This window comes from Streptopelia decaocto (assembly GCF_964273445.1).
Source record: "Streptopelia decaocto genome assembly, chromosome: 26".
Lineage (NCBI taxonomy): Eukaryota > Metazoa > Chordata > Aves > Columbiformes > Columbidae > Streptopelia > Streptopelia decaocto.
Window position 1 is genome coordinate 550,536 of NC_138681.1, and position 21,400 is coordinate 571,935.

At 67.3% G+C, this 21,400-nt stretch overlaps 4 protein-coding genes across 7 annotated transcripts in view; 2 read left to right on the forward strand and 2 right to left on the reverse strand.

The window, feature by feature from the left end:
- Nucleotides 1–357: 357 nt before the first annotated feature.
- POLR3C (RNA polymerase III subunit C) lies at nt 358–4,448 on the reverse strand. 2 transcript variants are annotated; one of them, XM_082073337.1, is made up of 14 exons: nt 4,193–4,448; nt 3,418–3,633; nt 2,927–3,112; nt 2,754–2,839; nt 2,358–2,462; nt 2,185–2,277; nt 2,009–2,089; nt 1,744–1,795; nt 1,592–1,652; nt 1,367–1,517; nt 1,176–1,277; nt 778–827; nt 552–701; nt 358–484 (listed from the first exon to the last, which is right to left on the reverse strand). In XM_082073337.1, the coding sequence occupies exons 1-14, from the start codon at nt 4,434–4,436 to the stop codon at nt 403–405; spliced, it is 1,659 nt and encodes a 552-aa protein (XP_081929463.1). In that variant the 5' UTR covers nt 4,437–4,448; the 3' UTR covers nt 358–402. The 2 variants fall into 2 exon arrangements, with proteins under 2 accessions (XP_081929463.1, XP_081929464.1); XM_082073338.1 differs by having other exon boundaries at nt 3,378–3,633.
- Nucleotides 4,449–4,556: 108 nt separating this feature from the next.
- On the forward strand, nt 4,557–10,626 carry RNF115 (ring finger protein 115). 2 transcript variants are annotated; one of them, XM_082073361.1, is made up of 9 exons: nt 4,557–4,697; nt 6,020–6,078; nt 6,809–6,860; nt 7,592–7,800; nt 8,060–8,131; nt 8,267–8,339; nt 8,460–8,553; nt 9,558–9,673; nt 9,748–10,626. In XM_082073361.1, exons 1-9 carry the CDS (start codon nt 4,638–4,640, stop codon nt 9,856–9,858), a joined length of 846 nt encoding a protein of 281 aa, XP_081929487.1. In that variant the 5' UTR covers nt 4,557–4,637; the 3' UTR covers nt 9,859–10,626. The 2 variants fall into 2 exon arrangements, with proteins under 2 accessions (XP_081929487.1, XP_081929486.1); XM_082073360.1 differs by having other exon boundaries at nt 4,575–4,715.
- The window catches only part of BOLA1 (bolA family member 1), a 70,532-nt gene continuing 53,777 nt past the window's right edge, over nt 4,646–21,400 (forward strand). The window contains exon 1 of the mRNA XM_082073364.1: nt 4,646–4,649. The gene's annotated coding sequence lies outside the window, so the exon portion shown is untranslated. The remainder of the gene's footprint in view (nt 4,650–21,400) is intronic.
- On the reverse strand, nt 10,601–20,633 carry ITGA10 (integrin subunit alpha 10). Of its 2 annotated transcripts, none has more exons than XM_082073332.1 (30): nt 20,567–20,633; nt 19,882–19,993; nt 19,380–19,477; nt 19,214–19,296; nt 18,967–19,081; nt 18,756–18,883; nt 18,384–18,532; nt 17,408–17,558; nt 17,160–17,295; nt 17,009–17,082; nt 16,563–16,707; nt 16,004–16,152; nt 15,786–15,929; nt 15,182–15,385; nt 14,910–15,040; nt 14,508–14,674; nt 14,209–14,351; nt 14,012–14,119; nt 13,680–13,765; nt 13,418–13,559; nt 12,593–12,685; nt 12,431–12,507; nt 12,268–12,351; nt 12,116–12,200; nt 11,927–12,040; nt 11,761–11,847; nt 11,573–11,686; nt 11,396–11,491; nt 11,156–11,269; nt 10,601–11,080 (listed from the first exon to the last, which is right to left on the reverse strand). In XM_082073332.1, exons 1-30 carry the CDS (start codon nt 20,628–20,630, stop codon nt 11,024–11,026), a joined length of 3,450 nt encoding a protein of 1,149 aa, XP_081929458.1. In that variant the 5' UTR covers nt 20,631–20,633; the 3' UTR covers nt 10,601–11,023. The 2 variants fall into 2 exon arrangements, with proteins under 2 accessions (XP_081929458.1, XP_081929457.1); XM_082073331.1 differs by having other exon boundaries at nt 17,160–17,325.

The window sequence follows — 21,400 nt, forward strand, 5'->3', positions numbered from 1 at the left end:
GGTCCGGGAGCCGCGCACACCGCTCCGCTTGGGCGGTTGTCCTGTTTCCTTGTACCCGCCGCCGGTATTTCGCTGCAATAAAGGTGATTAAACCGCGGCGGGAGGAGCCGCCGTCGGGGGGAAACGGGGGCGCAAGGACGGAATTCGGGGGTTTCTGAGCGTTCCCGCCATGGCCGCTGCGGGGGGCGTGGCCGGGGAAAGGGCGGGGCCTAAAGGCGTGGTCTTCCCTCGAGAGGCGGGGTCTGGAGAGGGTGGGGCCTCCGTCTTCCCGGAAGGGGCGGGGCCTTCCCGCCAGGCGAGCGCGCCCCCTGTCGGCGGCCCCGGGCGGGCTGGGGACGCGGGAAACTCGGCAGAATGGGTGATCTTGGCTTTATTGTCCCCTCCATGTCCCCCCCCCGCCCCTCAGGGCCTCTTCACGGTGCTCTCGATGAAGGACTCCAGCACAAAGATGGTTTCATCCACCTGGTTCTCGCTGGCGTCGATCCTGGGGGCACACAGCGGTGAGGACGCTGTCCCCAGCCCGCGCCCCCGGCCCCGCGCCCGGCGCTCACTTGTTGACGTTGCGTTTGAGGGTCTCCAGCTGCTGGCGCTCGGGGGCCGTGATCATCTCCTCGATCTCCTGCAGCTGCGCGGGCTCGGCGCCCGTGGCCTGCATGGAGGCCAGGATGGCTTCCACGCGCTGCGACTTCTCCAGCAGCCGCCTGGGGACGGGACCAGGACACGGCGGCCTCAGCGTGTCCCCACAACCCCCCCAGCCCCGTGACCCCCAGCGCTCACTTGTTCTCCTTGGTCTCGAACTGGCGCCGCTCCATCAGGTTGGCCACGCTCTGCGGGGAAGGGAGAGAACAGGGGTGACACCCCCGCCCCAAACGGAACCCCAAACACAACCACGCGTGGAGGAGGAGGAGGAGGAGAACCACGCGTGGTGGTGGAAAAGGAGAAGAAGAACCATGTGTGGTGGTGGAGAAGGAGAAGAACCATGTGTGGTGGAGGAGGAGGAGGAGGAGAAGAACTATACATGGTGGTGGTGGAGGAGAAAGAGAAGAACCGCATGAAGTGGAGGAGGAGGAGAACTGCACATGGTGGTGGAAGAGGAGGAGAAGAACCACCACACGTGGCGGTGGAGAAGGAGAAGAACCATGTGTGGTGGAGGAGGAGGAGGAGATCCACGCTACCTTGTAGCAGCGGTGCAGCAGCATCCGCGCGGCCGCGGGGACGTTCACGGTGTAGAGGTAGAAGGTGCGTGACGGCGCGTGGTCCGGGGTCTTGGGGATCTCCTGTGGGGGGGATGTCACCGAGCCGCGTGTCCCCCACCGCTCTCCAGCCCGCGCCCCCGTGTCCGTGTCCGGCCCGCGGCCGCGCTCACCTGCAGGGACACGAAGCTCTCCGACAGCATTCTGTAGAGCATCTCCTTGGCCTCCTTGGCCGGGATCATGGCGAAATCCTCCACCTGCTTCTGCTCCAGGTGCTTCTTGCGCAGGAGCAACCGGAAAATCCTGGCGCAGCGGGACCCGAACCTGAGCGGGGCGGGAACACCGGTGAGGGGGGAGGGGAAACAGGGGCAAAAGTCTTGAAAAAACGGCGTTTCTACCTCTCCTCCATGACGGACTCCAGGGTGGCCGTGGCCAGGGACGCCAGGGCCTTGTGAAGGTCTGGTTGAGGTCAAGGTCAAGGGGTAAACGCTTGGGAATTGATTTATGCACCGGAAAGCGCCGGGTTGGGTGTTTCACCCCCAAAAGATACTGACGGTGTACATGCCCCCGCCGCTGTCTCCGGATTTACCCACAAACTCCAGCTGCAAGAGAACATTAAAAATAGAATTCAGTGTGTCCCAAAGCAACAAAAATCCTGATCTCCTTAAAATTGTGATTGTAAAGATACAAAGATTTTATGTAAAAATATATATTTCTCCGATCTCAACAGCCTAAGAACATCTGCTGTGTTTTATCGCTTTCGGCATCTTTTAAATATCGGCAGGAAACGGCTTTTCCCTCGCGCTGAGACTCACGGGGTCGTCCGCCAGCAGCGTGAGGTACTGGTCCAGAACCTGCTTCACGATGTTGTACCCGGCGGGAAGAGACCGGAATATCTGCGGGAGGGCAACAAGGGGGATATCAATGGGGAAAATGGGATAACTGGGGTGTCAAATGTTGGGGTGTTTCAGGGCGCGGGCGCGGAGACGACCTCGTTGGAGGAGAGCGGCTGCGTGTAGGGCGCGCCGGAGGACGTGGTGACCTCGCTCATGCGCAGCATCGTCCGCACGATCTCGCTGCTGGTCTGCAGTGTCGGGCAAAGGAAAGAGCTGCAGGGTGAGGAACCTCCGTCCCGAGGGGCTCGAGTCCCTCAAACGCACCGACCTGGTCCATGCGGTTGGCCACGGCGCTGACGATCGCCTGGTCGCGGAAATGCTGGTGGAAGCGGTCGATGTTGACCTGCCAGTAAATGCCGTCGTCGGGGGGAGCCTGAGGGGAAAGAGCCGCGGAACTGAGGGGGAAGAGCCACGGAACTGAGGGGGAAGAGCCGCGGAACTGAGGGGGAAGAGCCACGGAACTGAGGGGAAAGAGCCGCGGAACTGAGGGGAAAGAGCCGCGGAACTGAGGGGAAAGAGCCGCGGAACTGAGGGGGAAGAGCCACGGAACTGAGGGGGAAGAGCCGCGGAACTGAGGGGGAAGAGCCGCGGAACTGAGGGGAAAGAGCCACGGAACTGAGGGCCAAGCAGCAGCGAGGGTGACGTGGCTTCAGCCTCCCGGTACCTCGGAGCTTTCTCCCTCTTGCTTCTGCTTCTTGGCCCGGGGTTCACCGTCCTCCTCCTCGCACGATCGTCTCCGCTTCCCTTTCCCTGCCAAGAACGCAGCGTTTGCTTTAAAAACCAACGCTTTGGGGTCTCCGGTGCTTCCCAAACGCCCCCCAGCCCGGGGTTCCTCACCGACGAGGTTGAGCCGCGGCACCGTGTACATGTCCTTGTCGCTGCTCACCAGGGTGGGTGCCGGGGGAGGCGGCACCTCGGGGCTCTGGGGACCCTCGGGGACCAGCGGGCACCTCTGCACAAAGTGCGTGTCCACCAGGCGCACGAAGGTGCTGGAGACGTCAGCGTAATCCATGGTTTTCCCGTCTGGGACGCAAGAGAAAGACGGTGGCACCGAGTTGTGCCGCAGGGGACGAGGTGACACCGCGGTCCCCAGGGAACCGCCACGACCGCGCTGCTCGGACGCCGCTTTGGGCTGGGGGGGCAGCATCTCGGCAACGCGGCCGCTTTGGGTGGCTCCTTCTCCACGTCCGAGGCTGCTGACACAGCCCAAAGCGCAAAACCGGCTCCTGAACCCCCCCCGGCTTCCGCACCCCGTTTATCTTTTAACCGAAGCAGCAGAGCTTCCCACCTTCCATGGTTTCGGTGAGCCTGTCGGCCACCTTCCTCACCACGGCGCTCATGGTGAGCTGGCCGTTGAGCAGCAGCTCCTCCACGATGAGCTCGCCCGTGTCGCCGTACAGCGTCTTGGCCGTGTAGATGTAGCGCGGGTAGCGCAGGATGCACAGGATGCGCCCGCACTGCGCCTCGTACTCCACGCAGCCCCGGCGCGGCAGCCGGAACGTCACCAGGTTGTGCTGGATCAGGACGCAGAGCGCTTTCTTCACCTGCGGGGACAGGGGGGCCGGGAGCCCCCGTTGTGCTCAGCCCCGCACGGCCGCTGAGCTGCCGCTGTTTGTGCCACCGCCCTGTCCCCGACACGTCATTGAGGTGGGTTCTGGGGGATTTCTCCCCAAGGGCTGTGGGCGCTGGGACAGGCGGCCCCGGGAGCGCTGGAGGGGCTGATACACAGCGATGGGGTTCTGAGGGCGCTGGGACAGGCGGCCCCGGCGGCGCTGGAGGGCTGATACACAGCGATGGGGTTCTCGGGACGCGGGGCAGTGCCGGGGGGGTAACCCTGGACTCCAGGATTTTAAAGCTCTTTTCCAACCACAATGACGCTGTGACGTTCTGACCCATCGCTCTGGGCTCCGCGCCCTTCGCTCCCCACAGAGCCAGAGCCACGCTCTCCTTCCTAAGGGAGATGGCAGTGACAAACATCCCTCTCGCTGAACAAAACCCACCTCGTGATGATTATTACTATTACTATTATAATTTATAAGAGGCAAAGCTGTAATGTTTGTCGTTCTCCCGGCGTTGCCCGGTCACCCGCGAGCCGCGGCGCACCTGGTCGGGCAGCAGCCCGGTGTCGCCGGCGATGCCCCGCAGCGCCTGCCCGCCCGTCCGCACCAGCTGCGTCCCGATCTTCTCCACGATCTCCCCGAAGTGCTCGCGCAGCAGGAGGGAGCACAGCTTGATCTCCGCCTGCGTCATCGCGGCGGGTCCCTCCGAGCGCCCTGCGGAGACTAACGGCTGGTCCCTCGTGTCCCCCCCGCCAGGCCTCACTTACCCAGGCCCGGCCTAGGCCCATGCGGCCACCATGGCAACGGGAGCTTCCGGTTCCTTCCGCCCGCTACTTCCGCCCTCCCTCGGCACGGCCGCGCCCCGTTGGCCGCTCTGGAGGCCCGGGCCAGGCGAGCGCGCCGGAAGTGGGAGGCTAGCACGGTCGTTCCGCGGGCGCTCTACCCGGCGGCTCGCTGGCTCGGCGGAGGACTGACGGCAGGGAGAGAAGATGGCGGAGGCCGCGGCCGTGTCCCAGCACCGATTCTTCTGCCACAGCTGCAAGGGGCAGGTCAGCCCCAAGCTGCCGGTGAGCGCCGGGCCGCGGGGCCGGGCCGGGCCTGTCCCGGGGGGGCCGGTCCCGGGTCCCCACCCGCGGGCACATCGGGGTGTCCGTGTCCCCCACCCGCGGGCACATCGGGGTGTCCGTGTCCCCCACCCGCGGGCACATCGGGGTGTCCGTGTCCCCCACCCGCGGGCACATCGGGGTGTCCGTGCCCCGGGTCCCCCCGGAGCTCCCCGGGAAGGGCCGTTCCCTTCGCGCCCCGCCGATGGGGTGACAGCCCCAGAAAACCCACAGAGAGGGGTGAAACCCCCAAAAAACCCCACAGAATGGGGTGAAACCCCCCAGAAAACCCCCACAGGTGGGAGTGACCCCACAAAAGACCCCACAGAAAGGGGCGACCCCCCAAAATAACCCCCACAGGTGGGGTGAACCCCCAAAATAACCCCACAGGTGGGAGTGACCCCCAAAAACCCCATAGAGAGGAGTGAAAATCCCCCAAAATAAACCCCAGAGATGGGGTGACCCCCCAAAAGCCCCCACAGACAGGGGTGACCCCAAAAGCCCCCATATTGTCACAGATTGGGTCTTAAAGCGTGGAGTTGGAGCCTGCGCCGGCCCCGGTGTTCAATACATCACCTGTCCCCAAACCCGTGTCCTGGTCCCCAGCCCCGTGTCCTGGTCCCCAAACCCGTGTCCTGGTCCCCAAACCCGTGTCCTGGTCCCCAAACCCATGTCCTGGTCCCCAGCCCCGTGTCCTGGTCCCCAGCCCCGTGTCCTTGTCCCCAGCCCCGTGTCCTGGTCCCCAGCCCCGTGTCCTGGTCCCCAAACCCGTGTCCTGGTCCCCAAACCCGTGTCCTTGTCCCCAGCCCCGTGTCCTGGTCCCCAGCCCCGTGTCCTGGTCCCCAGCCCTGTGTCCTTGTCCCCAGCCCCGTGTCCTGGTCCCCAGCCCCGTGTCCTGGTCCCCAAACCCGTGTCCTGGTCCCCAGCCCCGTGTCCTTGTCCCCAGCCCCGTGTCCTTGTCCCCAGCCCCGTGTCCTGGTCCCCAGCCCCGTGTCCTGGTCCCCAGCCCCGTGTCCTTGTCCCCAGCCCCGTGTCCTGGTCCCCAGCCCCGTGTCCTGGTCCCCAGCCCCATGTCCTTGTCCCCAGCCCCGTGTCCTGGTCCCCAGCCCCGTGTCCTGGTCCCCAGCCCCGTCCTCACCGCGTCCCCTGCGCTGGGCAGCCGCGGCTTTGCTGGTCCGGGTGCGCTAAGCCGGGCTCAGGGCCAGCCCGGGGACGCGTGGCCGGCCCCTCCCGGTTCGGTGCCTGACGCCGGCGTTTGGCGCTTCCAGGAGTACACGTGCCCCCGGTGCGAGTCCGGCTTCATCGAGGAGGTCACAGACGACGCCAGGTAACGCTGCTCGGGGCTTTGAGGGTCTAAAACCCTTCCAAAAAGCCTCTGAGAACGGCGGGCAACGGGGCGAAAATCAGGAACGGGCATAAAAACGTATTGATCGGTGTGAATTCGGATTTAATCCCCCGCGAGGCTGAGAATCTGAGCGGCCGGAGCCACCGTCACGGGGGTTTGGGAAGGTTCCCAGGTTGTGGATTAAGACGGTACAACATCCCGCGAACAAAGCGCTTTGGGGGTTTTGGGGCCTTTTCTCTTTGGTCTATTGGAGTGAAAATGTGATAATTTTAGGAGGTGAGCGTGAACCGCAGCGACTCTTGGGGTCCTTTTCCTTCTCCAGCCTCTCAGCTTGACATAGAAAACACCCTTTTCTCTCTAAAATGTGGGCCCTGGTTGCCCAGCAGAACAAAGTTGGGATGTGAAGCGGCGCCTCGGCGCTTTTCACATTCAGCTGTGATGAATTCCTGCGGAAACGGCTTTATTTGGGTCAGAGCCGAGCAGTTAAGCTGGGCTTTGCTGCCTGAGCCTTTGTCATGGCCGCGTTTGACTTTGCGCCGCGCTCCGCTGAAATAATGTCACATTCTGCTGAAATAACGTCCCATTCTGCTGAAAGAATGTCACGTTCCTCTGGAGCCGCGTCCCGCTCCCTCTGCTCTGTTTGAGCTCCGGTGCCCGCAGGGCGGGCCCCGCGTCCCCCGGGCGCGTTCCGCTCACCCGCTGTCTCCCGCAGTTTCCTGGCCGGCGGCGGCGCTGAGGACGGCGCGTCCACGCACTTCGCAGAGGTCAGTTTGCCTCCCTGGTTCTGCTCGTTTTACACGCGATGGTGCGGCCGCCCCAGCTCCTCAGGAACTGCCCTTCGGATTTTGGGTTTTGGGGAGTTTCAGCCGGTTTTGGGTCCTCCCGGTGTCTGCGGCGGCGGCTCCTCCACCAGGGGTTTTGGGGTTTGTGGCGCTGGAGCTCCCGCAGCAAAACCAGGTTCAGTGCCACAAACGCCTGGAATTCCCTTTGGGTTTGTCTCGGGGACAAAGTCCCGGCGCTTTCTGGCCGGTGTTGGGGGGACGCAGCGGCCGCCCCCCGCCCCCCGTCTGGCTCTACAAACGGCTCCAGGAGGTCAATGGAAACGGCTCCAGGCATTAATAATAAATGAAAGCGTGTCTGGAGCCCGCGGAAGGAAACCCTGCCGCCCGCGGGTGTGTTCAGAAACGGGTGCCGACCTGATTCCTGCCTTTCCGGGGGCGCCGGGGCCGCGTTCTGCGCTGCCCAAACCCACCGGCGCCCGGCAGCTCCGGGTGTGTGTCCCAAAGCAGCCCTTGGCGGCAGCCTGGCCCTCAGGACTCAAACCTGTCCGAAACCCCCTGGGTCTGGGGTCTGTGGTTTGGCCGCTGCCCGGGCGTCGCGGCGCACGGTGCCGGCCGGGGCTCGGCGGTGATGCCGGATGGAAACGCGCGGGTTCCGCGTCCCCGCCGGCCCTGCCGCAGCCACCGGCACCTCCGTCTCCCCCTTCCTCCCGCAGCTCTGGGACCACCTGGACCACACCATGTTCTTCCCCGATTTCCGCCCGTTCCTGAGCGGGGGGGCCCTGGACCCGGAGCGGGAGCCCGAGCGGGTCCCCCCGGCGCAGCCCGAGCTCTGGGGGCCCGGCCGCCCCCCCCGGCTGCCGGTGACGCGCCGGTACCGGCCCCGCGGCAGCTCGCGGCCCGACCGCTCCCCCGCCATCGAAGGGTAAGAGCCTCCCTCGCCTTTCCCCTTTCTATCAGCGCTAAAATACGGCATTTGGGTGAGAAACGTGAGAAAACGGGGTCACGGCGCTCGTCATACGGGACTTTTTGATTCAGAAAATTCACGTTTGTGCTTTGCGGCCCAAGTCGGAGCCGCGCGGTGGGGAGCGGTGGTTTCTGTCCGCTCTCCGCGCGGTGTTTCCGCTCAGCCTGTTCTCTTTGTGCCTGTTCTGCTGGTGCCCGTCCCGTCTCCTCCGGTCCAGGATCATCCAGCAGATCTTCGCGGGGTTCTTCGCCAGCTCGGCCGTCCCGGGCGCCCAACACCCGTTCTCGTGGTGAGTACCGAGCGCGGCGCCACCGCGGCCGTGACCCGCTCGGTGACCGCCCCGCAGCTCCGCGGCTCTTGGCGCGAGCCCCGGGGCTGTTGTGGCGCGGCCGCGGCGCTTTGGGTGACCGGCGGTGCCGCGCAGGAGCGGGATGCTGCACTCCAACCCCGGGGACTACGCGTGGGGACAGAGCGGCCTGGACGCCATCGTCACCCAGGTCAGACCCGGCGGAAGCACCCGCGGGGTCACTCGTGTCACTCTGGGGGTGCAGGGGCGTCCCCAGGGCCGGGGTGTGTTTGGTGCCACGTTTGGTGATGTGTTCTTTTTCCTGGCGCAGCTCCTGGGGCAGCTGGAGAACACGGGGCCGCCCCCGGCCGACAAGGACAAGATCTCGTCCCTGCCCACGGTGCCGGTCACGCAGGAGCAAGTCGGTAGGTGACAGCGGTGACACCGTCCCCATCCCGCCCTGCCCCGCCCACCCTGTCCCCTCCGCTCTGTCCCCGCCCGCTCTGTTGCTGCCGCCCAAACGCTCCCTAAACCACAAAAATGCCGTTTCCACCACGGATATTTTTGTCCGGTGCCTTTTCTATCCCGGCAGCCGTTCCCTCCGCCCCAGCCCCAAGCACCGGATTCCCACCCGATTCCCACCCGATTCCCACCCAATTCGCACCCAATTCCCACTGGTTTCCCACCCATTTCCCAATGGATTCCCACCGAATTTCCGCATCAGATTCTGGTTTTTGCCTCTTGACCCCAGTGAGGCGGTGGCTCAACATTCCCCCCGGTCGCGACATCGGTGCCACCGTCACACACACACACACACTCACGGGGTTTTGGCGTCACTGGCATCAGCCTCAAAACCACGAGGAATGTTGGCAGCTCCACCCCTCAATTCGCTCTATTTTGGGATCTGGTTCCCGGCACCCGCGGCACACACGGCACCCGTGGCACACGTGGCACATGTGGCACCCGCGGCACATGTAGCACACACGCACCCGTGGCACACGTGGCACCCGCGGCACATGCGGCACCCGCGGCACATGTAGCACACACGCACCTGTGGCACACGCGGCACATGTGGCACACGTGGTGCACACAGCACCCGTGGCACCTGTGGGCTGAGCCGGGGGGGCCCTGCAGCCGGCGCCGCGCGCCGCGGTGACGCCGCGTGCCGGGGTGACGCCGTGTGCCGCGGTGACACCGCGCGCCGGGGTGATGCCGCGCGCCGGGGTGACGCCGTGTGCCGCGGTGACGCCGCGTGCCGGGGTGACGCCCCGCGCCGCGGTGACACCACGCGCCACGGTGATGCTGCGCGCCGGGGTGACGCCACGTGCCGCGGTGATGCTGCGCGCCGCGGTGATGCTGCGCGCCGGGGTGACGCCGTGTGCCGCGGTGACGCCACGTGCCGCGGTGACGCCGCTCTCCGTGGGCGCAGAGGCGGGTCTGGAGTGCCCGGTGTGCAAGGAGGACTACGCGCCGGCCGAGCAGGTGCGGCAGCTGCCCTGCAGCCACCTCTTCCACAGCAGCTGCATCGTGCCCTGGCTGGAGCTGGTAAGAGCCCCCGCGCCCCCCCAGCCCCACGGGCCCCCCCGGTGCCGTTTTCTCATTGTGGTGGCTCTTTGCAGCACGACACGTGTCCGGTCTGCAGGAAAAGCCTCAAGGGGGAGGACTCGACGCGACAGACGCCCGGCGGCGCCGGCAGCGACAGCCGCGCGCACGACCGATGGACTTTCTGACCGGGGGCGCACGGAAACAACAACACCCCAAAGTAGCAGGAAATAGAGGCGGGAGGGCCCCCCCCGCCCCCGGCACCACCGTCCCGGCTCCCGACACCGCGTGGCAGCCGCCGCCTCTCGTCCCACATTCCGGCCTTTCTAGGGGTGGTTTTGACTTGGTTTGGTACCCGAGGAAAGCCCTGGGCTGGGGGGCGCTGGGGGGACACCCCCCTGGCCCCGCGGCCCCTCGGGTGATGGGGATCTCTCCCTGGTGTCTGGAGCCGGGGGGCGGGATGGCGCGGGGGCGCTCTGCCCGTGTTCCTCTTGAGAAGCGTTTGGTCGTTTTCTCGAGGGGGCGGCAGGGTCCCGGTGTCCCCCCCCCGGCGGGGTTTGCATCTCGCAGACTCATTTTTTGTTTATTTGGGGTAGTTTTGGCCCGTCCCCGCGGGTCCCGCAGCCGCCTCGTCTCATGGACCACGGCGAGGGCGCCGCTCCCGGCCCCTTGAGCCATCCCCCCCCGGCCCCCGGCCCTGCATCTCAGAGCATCTCTTCATTTTGGGGACGTTTTGTTCCTTTTTTTAACTCGTGTCACGTCTCACCCGCGTTCTTATCGTCCCGGTACCGTCTGTGCTTACGGCACCCGATAAACCCGCCCCCCGCCGCGGGGGGTTAAACTCGGCCTAAGGGAGAGGTAAGTCCCGCCTAACCGTGCCCGGTGCACCGCGGCCTCGAGTTTAACCGGGGGTTTCTGTTTGCCATTCCGTCAAATAAAGGACTTTATAAAGAAAACACGCGGGGGAAGGTTGTTGGGGGGTCATTTTGGGGAGGAACGTGCCGGATCCCGCCCGGATCCCAAAGAGCCCCCTCAGGGCCCCCCCCGCGCATTTCAACACCAAACGAGTTTTATTGATGGAGCCGCTGGTCTCGCCCCGTTTTCCCACCTCCACGCCCCCAGTGCTGGGGGTCCCGCTGGGGGGGGGGGTCCCACTTTGAGGGTCCCACACAAAGGGTCCCGCTGGGGGGTCCCGCTCTGGGGGTCCCACACTGGGGGTCCCGCTCTGGGGGTCCCGCGCCCCCCGCCCTCACGTTGCTGCATCCCCGACCAGCACAATCCGGAGGCGTCGGGGGGGACGGGGGCCCGAGCCCCCGCGGGTCCCCCCTGGCAGCGCCGGGGCCCCCCCGGCCCTCATTGCTCTTCCTCCTCCTCCTCCTCCGGCAGCTTCTTGCGGGCGAAGAAGCCGAGCTGGGGAGAGGGGGAGGATGGTGGGGATGAAGGGCAGCGCTCCCGCCCCCCCCGCGCCCCCGGACCCCCCGTCACCTTCCAGAGGCAGAAGATGATGAGGCCGAGGAGCAGCAGCCCCCCCAGGACGCTCCCCACCAGGATCCAGAGCGACACGGGCACCCGCCTGGCCCGGCTGATCTCCAGCACCACCTGCAAACGACACGGGGGGCACAGGGGGGTCCCACAGCCCCGCACCCCAACTCGGGGGTCGGGGGGCATGGGGGGGTCCCACAGTCCCGCACCCCAACTCGGGGGTGGGGGGTTTGGGGGTCCCACCTCCCTGCGCTGCGCCCCCTCCTCCAGCGCCAGCACGCGGCTGCCCGGGGCGCCCAGCCAGGCGCTGCTGACCACCCGCACGCTCTTGAACTTCGCCTGGGGGGGAAAGTTGGGGTTCGGGTTGTGTTTGACACCCGCAGGTTTTGGGGGGGGGGTCGCCCGTCGCCCCCTCCTCACCCCGTGGAAGAACTCGGTGTGGATGGAGCGCAGGAGCTGCACCGAGACCCCCCCGCCGCGCTCCAGCCGGCCCAGCCGGCAGCTCAGCTCCTGGCACCAGGTGTTGCCGCAGTCCTGGGGACAAACGGGGGTGACATCTTGGGGACCCCCAGCCCCCAGATCCCCATCTCGGGGGGGGTGATGCTCACCAGCCGGTCCACGCGCAGCAGGTCCTGGGGGTGCACGGGGACCACGCTCCCCTTGTCCTCAGGGGGCGGCCGCAGGGTGCAGGTGGCCTGGGGGGGGGTGAGGGGCTGAGACCATCACGGGGGGCACAGGGACCCCCCCCAAAGCCCAGATCGTGGGGGGACTCACGTTGTCGGCCAGGACGCGGGTGACCGAGAGGAGGGGGACGCGGCCGAAGCCCAGGGCTGGCAGCGCCATGCGCAGGGTGACGTTCCGCACCGCGTAGCACCCCAAGTTCTGCACCTGGGGACGGGGGGGGACACAGCGGGGTGAGGCGGGACCTCCCCCCAAAAAAACCCACCCCCCGCGTCTCCTCACCGTCACCGTCGTCGTGAACTCGGGGCCGGGGCCGTGGGGGAGGGCGCCGGGCGGCTGCAGCTCGTAGCGGCGCAGGGCGGCATCGCTGCGGGGACAGAGCGCGGTGACACCCCGGACCACCCCCCGGACCCCCCAGAGCGCCCCCCGCCCACCTGGCGAGGAAGAGCTCGGGCTCGTAGCGGATGGGGACGGAGAGCCGGACCACGTTGTCCTCCGGGGTCACCTCGGTGCCGTCGCTGCAGGGACACGGACGTGGGGGGTCGGGAGGACCATGAGCCCCCCCCACCAGGGTGTCCCCAAACCCCCCGTCCCTACCTGGTGGCCTCGAGGGTGACCTCGGCGCGGTCGAGCAGGACGGAGCAGCTGAACTCCAGCTCCAGGGTGAAGGAGACCTGGGGACACGGGGGACGGTGGGTCCTCGGGGTGCAGGGGGGGCTGGGGGGCACAGGGGGGTCCCGGGGGGTCTGGGTCCCCCACCTTGGCCATGGAGCGGAACACGGGGTGCCCGACGCTGCAGAGGCGCCGGTGACCGGGCAGCGCCGCGCACTCCAGCTTCACCGCGCCGGGGTCCTGGGGGACGGGGACATGGGGTGAGCACGGGGGGGGACATGGAGCCCAGCCGGGGGTGGGGGACACGCATGGGGCCAAACGGAGCCCTAAACGTCACCAGGATGGGTTGGGGACACGTATGGGGACAAAGGGACCTCAAATTCCCACCTAGAAAAGCTTGGGGACACATACGGGGTCAAAAGGACCCTCAAGTGCCACCAGGATGGGTTGGGGACACATACGGGGACAAAGGAACCCCCAGTTCCCACCAGAAGGGGTGGAGGGACACATGTGGACCCCTAAGTGCCACCAGAAGGGGTGGGGGGACATACGGACCCTTAATTCCCAGCTGGAACGGGTTGGGGGCACCAATGGACCCCAATTCCCACCAGGATGGGCTCGGGGACCCATATGGACCCCAAATACCCACCTGTGATGGTTGGGGGGACACAGACGTGGCCAAACGGACCCCCCACCACCCCGAACCGGGATAAACTGGGGATGGGGCCGGTGAGACCCCAACCTTCCCCATGGGGCACAGGACGGGATAATGCATGCAGGTTATTGGGGACACTGTGGGTGTTTGGGGACACTGCGGGTGCTGGGGACACCGGGGGTGTTTGGGGACACTGCGGGTGTTTGGGGACGCTGCGGGTGCTGGGGACACCGCGGGTGTTTGGGGACACTGCGGGTGTTTGGGGACACTGCGGGTGCTGGGGACGCTGCGGGTGTTTGGGGACGCTGCGGCCGCACCCGTGCGGCGAGGCTGGCGAGCAGCAGGTTTGGGGACAGGCGCAGGCCCAGGCTGGCGTTGTACGCGTTCTCCTCCCGGTTCTCCAGCGACGCCGTCACCGTCACCTTCCTGCGGCCCCGGCGCAGCACGTGGGGGCTCTGCCTGCGGAGACGGTCACACACCCCGGACACCTGGGGACACCCTGGGACACCTGGGGACACCCCTGGGGACACCCCGGGGACACCCCGGGGACACCCCGGGACACCCCGGCACAGCCGGTACCTGGAGCCGGTGATGTCCATGGTGGCCCTGAGCGCGAGGTCGGTGACACACTCGTTGTCCTCACCACAGTCCTTGAAGAAGGGGACCTGGGAGGGGGGTGAGGAGCTGGTCACCAGTGTCCACCAGTAACGACCAGTAACCCAGAATGCACCAGAACCCACCAGTAACCCCCTAGGACCCACCAGGACCCACCAGTAACTACCAGTAACCCACCACTAACCCACCAGTAATTCACCAGTAACCCACCACTAACCCACCAGTAATTCACCAAGACCCACCAGAACCCATCAGGACGCACCAGTAGCCCCCCACCAGTACCCCCCAGCACCCACCAGTTTGCGGATGGTGGTGGGTGACGCCTCATCCAACACCGGCCCGGTGTCCTCGGCCATGGCCACGGTGACGGTGACGCCGAGGGGACGCAGATAATCCGAGGTGTCCTGGGGAGGGTCCCCGTGAGCCCCCAGCGGGAAATGCCGCTGGCGTCCCGGGGAGGGGACCCCGCGGTGTCCCCAGGGCAGGGACTCACCAGCACGTGGAAGGGGACGCGCTGGCAGCTCTGCCGGCCCAGCGGCAGCTCCAGGTGACGCCGCAGCAGGCGCCGCGCGCCCGAGTCGAAGGCGGCGCGGGGTCCCGGGGTCCCCTCCTCCAGGGACACGTTGAACCGCAGCGCTGGGGGGCGGGAAGGGAAGGGGGTCAGGGGTTTGGGGACACCCGAGGGGCTGGGGACATCCTGGGGTGATCCGGGGACACCTGGGACGCTCCGGTGACACCCAGGGACGCTCCAGGCCCAGCCAGCTGGCACGTCCCCCGGTCCCCGGCACTCACCGATGTCCCTGTCCCGCTGTCCCCGGGCGCGGGTGCTGGTGCGGAAGCAGATCCTGGCGCGCAGGCAGACGGCGCCGGAGCCGCCGCGGTGACAGTTCCTCTGGATGACGCTGATGGCCGGCGGCTCCACCGACAGCGACACGTTCACCTGCACGATCTGCCGGGAGCTGGCGAGGGACATCGCCACCGCGACGGTGACATCACCACCGGGACAGTGACGTCACCACTGGGATGGTGACATCACCACCAGGACGGTGACATCACCACCGGGACGGTGACATCCATCCTCACATCACAGGGGAAAACCAAGGCATGGGGGGACTCCAGCAGGGTCCCGCCGGGCAGGGCGGCCCCACTGTGTCCCCACTGTGTCCCCACTGTGTCCCCGTCCCCGGGACTCACCGCAGCAGCACCGCGGCGCCCTGGGCCCCCACGGCCACGTCCACCAGTCCGTCCCCGTCCATGTCCCGCCGTCCGTCCAGGCTGCGCCCGAAGTAGCGCAGGGCGGGCGCCAGCGCCGCCGCCTCCACGCGCTGGGGGCAGCGGGGGCTTCGCGCCGGTTCGTGCGCCGCTGCGTCCCCCCCGCACCCCGGGCCCCAGTGCTCCCAGTGCTCCCAGTGCTCCCAGTGCTCCCAGTGCTCCCAGTGCTCCCAGTGCTCCCAGTGCCAGCTCACCTGCTTGTACTGGAGCAGCAGGGTCCCCGGGGCGCCGTGGAAGATGTAGAGGGCGCCGCGGTGCCCCCCCTCCAGCGGGGCCCCCACGGCGGCGTCGCCGAGCCCGTCGTGGTTGAGGTCGGGCAGCGCGGCCATGGCGAAGCCGAAGCGCGAGTCCTGCGGCCGCGGCTCGGGGCGCAGCGTCCCCGCGGGGGACAGGAGCCGCTGCGGCGCGGACCGAGGACGGGGCACAATGGGGACCCTGGGCTGGGGGTCCCCTCCTGGTCCTGCTGTGTCCCCCCAAACCCGCTGCGACCCCCCAAACCCACTGCAACCCCCCAACCCTGCTGTGTCCTCCCCAGTCCCCAGAAACCCACCACACCCCTCCCAAAACCCCTATGCCCCCCACACCCCTGCAGCCCCCAAAAACCCGCATCCCCCAAATCCCCTGCATCACCCCAAAAACCCTGCACATCCAAAAACCCCTGTACCCCCCAAACCCCTGTACCCCCCAAACCCATGTACCCCCCAAACCCCTGTATCCCCAAAAACCCCTGTACCCCCCAAACCCCTGCATCCCCCCAAAGCAGCCGCACCCCCAGCACCCCCTCGCAGCCCCGCTCACCTGCCCCACGCGGTACAGGTACACGCGCCCCGTCTCCCTGCCCTGCGCCCCCAGGTACATGGGCGCTGCCACCAGCAGCACGTCGGTGACGCCGTCCCCGTCCACGTCCAGGGGACAAACCTCGCTGCCGAAGTAGGAGCCGATCTGCCCGACAATGGGGGGGCCATGAGGCTGAACCCCCTCCCGTGGCTGCCTGTCCCCCCCCAGACAGCTCCCACCTGCTCCCCCGTGAGCGCCTGGGCCACCGTCAGGGCGCCCGTGGTGGCCATCTGGAACAGGATGACCTTGCCCTTGTGCTGGAAGCGGGGGGCGCCGGCCACCAGCAGCCGCTGCCCCCCCGGCAGCCGCAGCGAGGACACGGTGTAACCTGGGGACAGAGCGGGACGGGCTGCTCGTCACCCCGTGTCACCAGGGCACCGAGTGGCACGGGTCTGCATGGCGTCCCCGGGCTGGGGGCATCTCTGGGGACATGGAGCATCCTGGGGACATGGAGCATCCCTGGGGACATGGAGCATCCCTGGGACACAGAGCATCCTGGGGACATGGAGCACCCCTGGGACATGGAACATCCTGGGGACATGGAGCATCCTGGGGACATGGAGCATCCCAGGGACATGGAGCATCCCGGGGACACGGAACATCCTGGGGACACAGAACATCCCTAGGGACATGGAGCACCCCTGGGACATGGAGCATCCCAGGGACACGGAACACCCCCAGGTCACCCCAGATCCCTCAGGACACCCCGGGGCCCCCCGCCCTGGGACACCCCCGTACCCAAATAGGCCGCGTGGTTCTTCAGCCGGGGTGGGAAGTGGGGGCGCAGTTGGCTGCGGGGGGGCACGATGCGCCCGCGCCCGCTCTCCTCCAGCACCGCCCCCTCCCAGTCGTAGGCGCCCACGGTCCCGAACAGGAGCCCGTCCTGCGGGGACACGGCGGTGGCTCAGGGGGGACACGGCGGTGGCTCAGGGGGGACACGGCGGTGGCTCAGGGGGGACACGGCGGCTCGGGGGGGACACACATCACACGCCTCGAGGACGTGGCGATGCCTCACCCGCCCCAAAATCCCCCGAAACGGGGCTTGTCCCAGCTGGGGACACTCAGCGCCCGGCGGGAGGTGACACACGGCCCCGGGACGGTGACACACGGCCCCGGGATGGGACTTTCCACTTGTGCACCCCCCCGCCCCCCCGGGCCCGATCCTGCCCGTCCCGCGGCGTCACCTCCAGGGGGTGGACGGAGAAGCCGATCTGGGACATCTCCAGCTCGAAGGAGCTCGCGTTGTGCCCGGGGGTGCCTGGGGCGGGGGGGGACGTTACTCCTCCAGATGTGGCTCCAGCTGTTCACCCTGCCCCCCGGCTCCAGCCCCGTCACCTTCCAGGCTGAAGATCCTGTCGCCCAGCGCGTCCACGATGTCGTTCAGCGCCGCCTCGTCCGTCACGTTGAAGAAATACTTCTCGTCGGGGTCGCTGGCGATGAACTTGATCTCGCGGATGAAATCCTCGGGGTCCTGCTGCCGGCGCAGGTAGTGGCCCAGCACCTGCGGCACCGCCGCGTTGGGGACAAGCCCGGCCCGGCCCCGGCGCGGCCGCGGGGGACGGGGACCCGCACCGGGCGCTCACCGCGATGGCGTAGCGGGTGACGTTGCGCGCATCGCACTCGGCCAGCGCCGCGGGCAGCTCCTCGCCGTCGTGCGACTCCCCGTCCGTCACCACGATCATCAGCCGCGTGGCGTCCGCCCGCCCGCCCCGCTCGGCGCTGAACGCCTCGGTGCTGCGGGGCGGCGAGGCCGAGCCAGACCCTGAGCCCGGCCCTGAGCCTGACCCCGAGCCCGGCCCCGAGCCCGGCCCTGAGCCCGGCCCTGAGCCTGACCCCGAGCCCGGCCCCGAGCCCGGCCCTGAGCCCGGCCCTGAGCCTGACCCCAAGCCCGGCCCTGAGCCCAGCCCCGAGCCCGGCCCTGAGCCCGGCCCTGAGCCCAACTTCCCTCCTGGTCCCAACCCTGACCTCAGTCCCAGTCCTAAATCCAACCATGACGCCAGTTCTGATGCTGATCCTGACCCCAATCCCAGCCTCGACTGATCCTGATCCCAGTCCCAACCCTGATCCCGAATCCATCCTGACTCTGATCCTGAGCCTGACACCAATCCCCACCCCAGCTCCTATCCGACCCTAATCCTGATCCCAGTTCTGACACCAGTCCCAACCCCAATGCCAAGACCAATCCTGATCCAAACTGCAGTTCTGACCCCAACCCCAAACCAAACCCAACCCTGATCCCAGCCCCAGTCCTGATCCCAACCCCAGTCCCAACCCCAATCCCAAACCCAACCCAACTCCTGATCCCAACCCCAATCCTGATCCCAATCCCAACTGCAATTCCAACCCTGATCCCAAGCCAAATCCCAACCTAAATCCCAACCCCAATCCTGACCCCAAGACCAATCCTGACTCAAATCCCAACTTCAATTACAACCCAAATCCCAACCCCAAATCCCAACCCCAACACCAACCCCAACCCCAACCCCAACCCTGACCCCAAGACCAGTCCTGCCCCAAATCCCGGCCCCAGCGCCGAGCCCGGCGCGGCCCGCGGCGCACCAGGCCGTGCGGACGGCCATGGCCGTGCGCGTCTCGCGTCCCTCCTGCCGGCTGATGTTCCGGGCGGCCTCCACCACCTCCTGCGCCGAGCGGTACCGGCCCAGCGCCCACTCGTGCACCGCGTGCTCCCCGTACTGCAGCACCCCCACCTGCGCGGGACGGGTCAGACCCCAAACACCCACGAGACCATCCCCCCAAAATATCCACCCCAAAAACCATCCCTCAGCACCCACTCTGGGGACAATGGCATCACCCCAGGGATGGTGGCATCACCCTAGGGATGATGGTATTGCCCTGGGGACACCATCATGGCCATGGGGACATTGTCACAGCCCTGGGGACACTGTTATGGCCCTGGGGACACCGGCTCACCTGGATCTGCCCGGGCCCGATGAAGAACCTGCTGAGCACGTTGCTGAGGAAGTTCTGCACCTCCACCCAGGGGTAGATGCTGTTGGAGCCGTCCAGGACGATGACGATGTCCATGTAGGTGGAGCAGCCTGGGGGGGGACGTGGCTGGCACCGGCGGGTCACACCCGGCACCGGCGTCGCACCCCTGCGCCCGTCCCCCCGTCCCACTCACGCTGAGCCGTGGGCGCCATCGTCCCCACCGCGCGCAGGTCCCCGTCCAGGCGGGCGCAGGCGCCGGTGCTGAACACGGAGGTGCCGCACGTCTGGGACCACAGCGGGGCACACGCCTGCCGGGGGACACGGGGACGCATGGGGACACACGCATGGGGACACACGGGGACACATGGGGACACACGCATGGGGACACAAAGCCCAAGCCGGCCCCCCCGCACCCGCCGTGCCTCAGTTTCCCCTCTCACCACGAATCCACCGTCCCCAGAGTCCAGGAGGGTCATCCCGAGGTGGCCGCGGTGGGGAGGGGCCAGCAGGGGGGTTGTGGACCCTCGGTGACAGGGACAGAGAGGCGGGGTCAGCACCGCGGTGCCCCCCCAGCCCCGCTGCCGCCCCCGCGTGACGCGGCGGTACCGAGGTTGGCTTTGTCACACGTGGCGTTGGGGGGTCCCACGCGGCACTTGTAGACGTCGCCCTGGCCGTCCCCGTCCCACGGCGCCGCCACCAGCAGCCTGCGGGACGTGGCGAGGGGACGCGGGTCACGGGCAGCGCCACTGTCACCGCGTGGGTGGTTTTGGGGGAAAATGCCCAAATCCTGCCCGCCCACGGCCCCGGCCCCGCGCCACGGCGCTTCCGCCCCCGGCCCCGGCGGTTTCCGTCTGTCTGGCTGTCCAGCTGTCTGTCTGTCCTGCCTTTGATCCGCGTCCCAAGCCCCGGGGCCCCCCCGGTTTACCCGTGGGACCCTTATTCTCATGTGTGTCCCCCCCGCTGCGTCACGGCAAAGCACAAACCGCGGCGGCCCTTAAAACACCGGTTCTTGCCCCAAAAACACACAGGGGTGGGCTTTGCCCCCCTCCCCCCCCAGCTCCCCTGCCCCACAGGGTGTCCCGGGCGGGTCCCCGTGTCCCCCACTCACCACTTCTCCCCGCCGTCCACGCGCTGCAGCACCTTGTAGCCAAACTGGGCTTCTGGTGGCCCCAGGAACAGCTGCGGGTCCCTCACGTCGACATTGAACCCCACGCACAGCCCTGGGGGGGGACACCCTGAGGGGCGGCACCCGCGGACCCAGGCGTCCTGCAGCACCCCGAAGTCCCCGCGTGGCGGGCGGGGGCAGCGCCGTGGGGGGGCCGTGCCCGCGCTGCCCCCCTGGAGGGGGGAGGAAGAGCACAAAACCACCTTTTCTATCTGTTTTCTTCCCCAAAACGCGCAGATTTTCCGTTAGAGTTGTTCTTTTTAATTCCTTTTAACCGAGTCTGGCTCCGTTCCCACCAACACCGAACCCCCACGGCCACAAACCCGGGGAGGGGGGCGGGTAGTTTATCCCGCTCCCCCCAACCCCAAAAATACAGAGCGAGGAGGAAAAGGACCCGAAACCGGGCGGTTTTTCCCCAAGGCGCGCGGTCCCGGCGCGTGGGGCTCCGCGCGGGTTAACGGGCACCGCTCTGCCCGGCCCCGAATCCGCCGCTCTACACCCAAACCACCTCTTGTTCCCCAAAACCGCCTCCTTCTTTTTCCCCAAAACCACCTCTTTTTTCCCCAAATACCTTTTTTCCCAAAATACCCCTTTTTCCCCCCAAACCCGGCCGCGCTGGGTGAGTTACCTGGGAGCAGCAGCAGCGCGCGGAGCAGCCGCGGGCCCGCGCCCCCCGTGCCCGCGCCCCTCATATCCGCGCCCCCCGTGCCTGCGCCCCCCGTGCCCGCGCCCCCCGCGCCCCCCGTGCCCGCACCCCTCATATCCGCGCCCCCCGTGCCCGCGCCCCCCGTGCCTGCGCCCCCCGTGCCCGCGCCCCCCGCGCCCCCCGTGCCCGCGCTCCCCGTGCGCCCCGGAGGCGGCTCTGGCTCCGGACAGGATATTTATATGTATTTTTTTCCCTCTTTTCCTCTCTTTGCAGGTTTTTCCCTCCTCCAGCCCCATTGGCTGCTAAAAATAAGCAGCTGCGGTGTGGGATTTTTTTTCTTGGGGGGTGGATTTAGGGAAGAAAACGCGAAGTGGAGAAAAACAGGGAAAGAAACGAGAGGGAGGGGGCGGGACCGCGGGATTCGGGGGCACCTGGTGCTGATGAATGGGACTATTTTTCCCGTTTTCTGGCGGTTTTGGCTCACACGGGGTGGGCGTGTCCCCCGGAGCGGGGTGTCCCCGGAGCGGGGTGTCCCCTGGAGCCGGGGTGTCCCCTGGAGCCGGGTGTCCCCTGGAGCCAGGTGTCCCTGGAGCCGGGTGTCCCTGGAGCCGGGGTGTCCCCTGGAGGTGACAGGACCCCAGAGCTTCCCCTTGGGGACGTCGCTGTTGGGCTGGGGGTGTTGGGACGGGGGGTTTGGGGGTCACCGCGTGTCCCCCTACGGGATTTTGGGTGGATTTGGGGTGGATTGAGAGTGGCCATGTCCTCCGGGTGATGCTGCCGCCTCCCGGCCACTGTCCCCACCTTCTGTCCCTTGGA

What these genes read in the sequence shown, in the direction of transcription:
- POLR3C (XM_082073337.1), bottom strand. Translation starts at nt 4,436, where the DNA reads ATGGGCCTAGGCCGGGCCTGGGTAAGTGAGGCCTGGCGGGGGGGACAC. An exon ending in AGAGCTTCGTGTCCCTGCAG is followed by an intron (nt 1,278 to 1,366) that starts GTGAGCGCGGCC and finishes TCCCCCCCACAG; the next exon opens with GAGATCCCCAAGACCCCGGA. An exon ending in TGCTGCACCGCTGCTACAAG is followed by an intron (nt 828 to 1,175) that starts GTAGCGTGGATC and finishes CCTTCCCCGCAG; the next exon opens with AGCGTGGCCAACCTGATGGA.
- RNF115 (XM_082073360.1), top strand. Translation starts at nt 4,638, where the DNA reads ATGGCGGAGGCCGCGGCCGTGTCCCAGCACCGATTCTTCTGCCACAGC. An exon ending in CGCTCCCCCGCCATCGAAGG is followed by an intron (nt 7,801 to 8,059) that starts GTAAGAGCCTCC and finishes CCTCCGGTCCAG; the next exon opens with GATCATCCAGCAGATCTTCG. An exon ending in TGGACGCCATCGTCACCCAG is followed by an intron (nt 8,340 to 8,459) that starts GTCAGACCCGGC and finishes TTCCTGGCGCAG; the next exon opens with CTCCTGGGGCAGCTGGAGAA.
- ITGA10 (XM_082073331.1), bottom strand. Translation starts at nt 20,630, where the DNA reads ATGAGGGGCGCGGGCACGGGGGGCGCGGGCCCGCGGCTGCTCCGCGCG. An exon ending in CAGGATCTTCAGCCTGGAAG is followed by an intron (nt 17,083 to 17,159) that starts GTGACGGGGCTG and finishes CCCCCGCCCCAG; the next exon opens with GCACCCCCGGGCACAACGCG. An exon ending in CCCGAGCTCTTCCTCGCCAG is followed by an intron (nt 12,201 to 12,267) that starts GTGGGCGGGGGG and finishes CTGTCCCCGCAG; the next exon opens with CGATGCCGCCCTGCGCCGCT.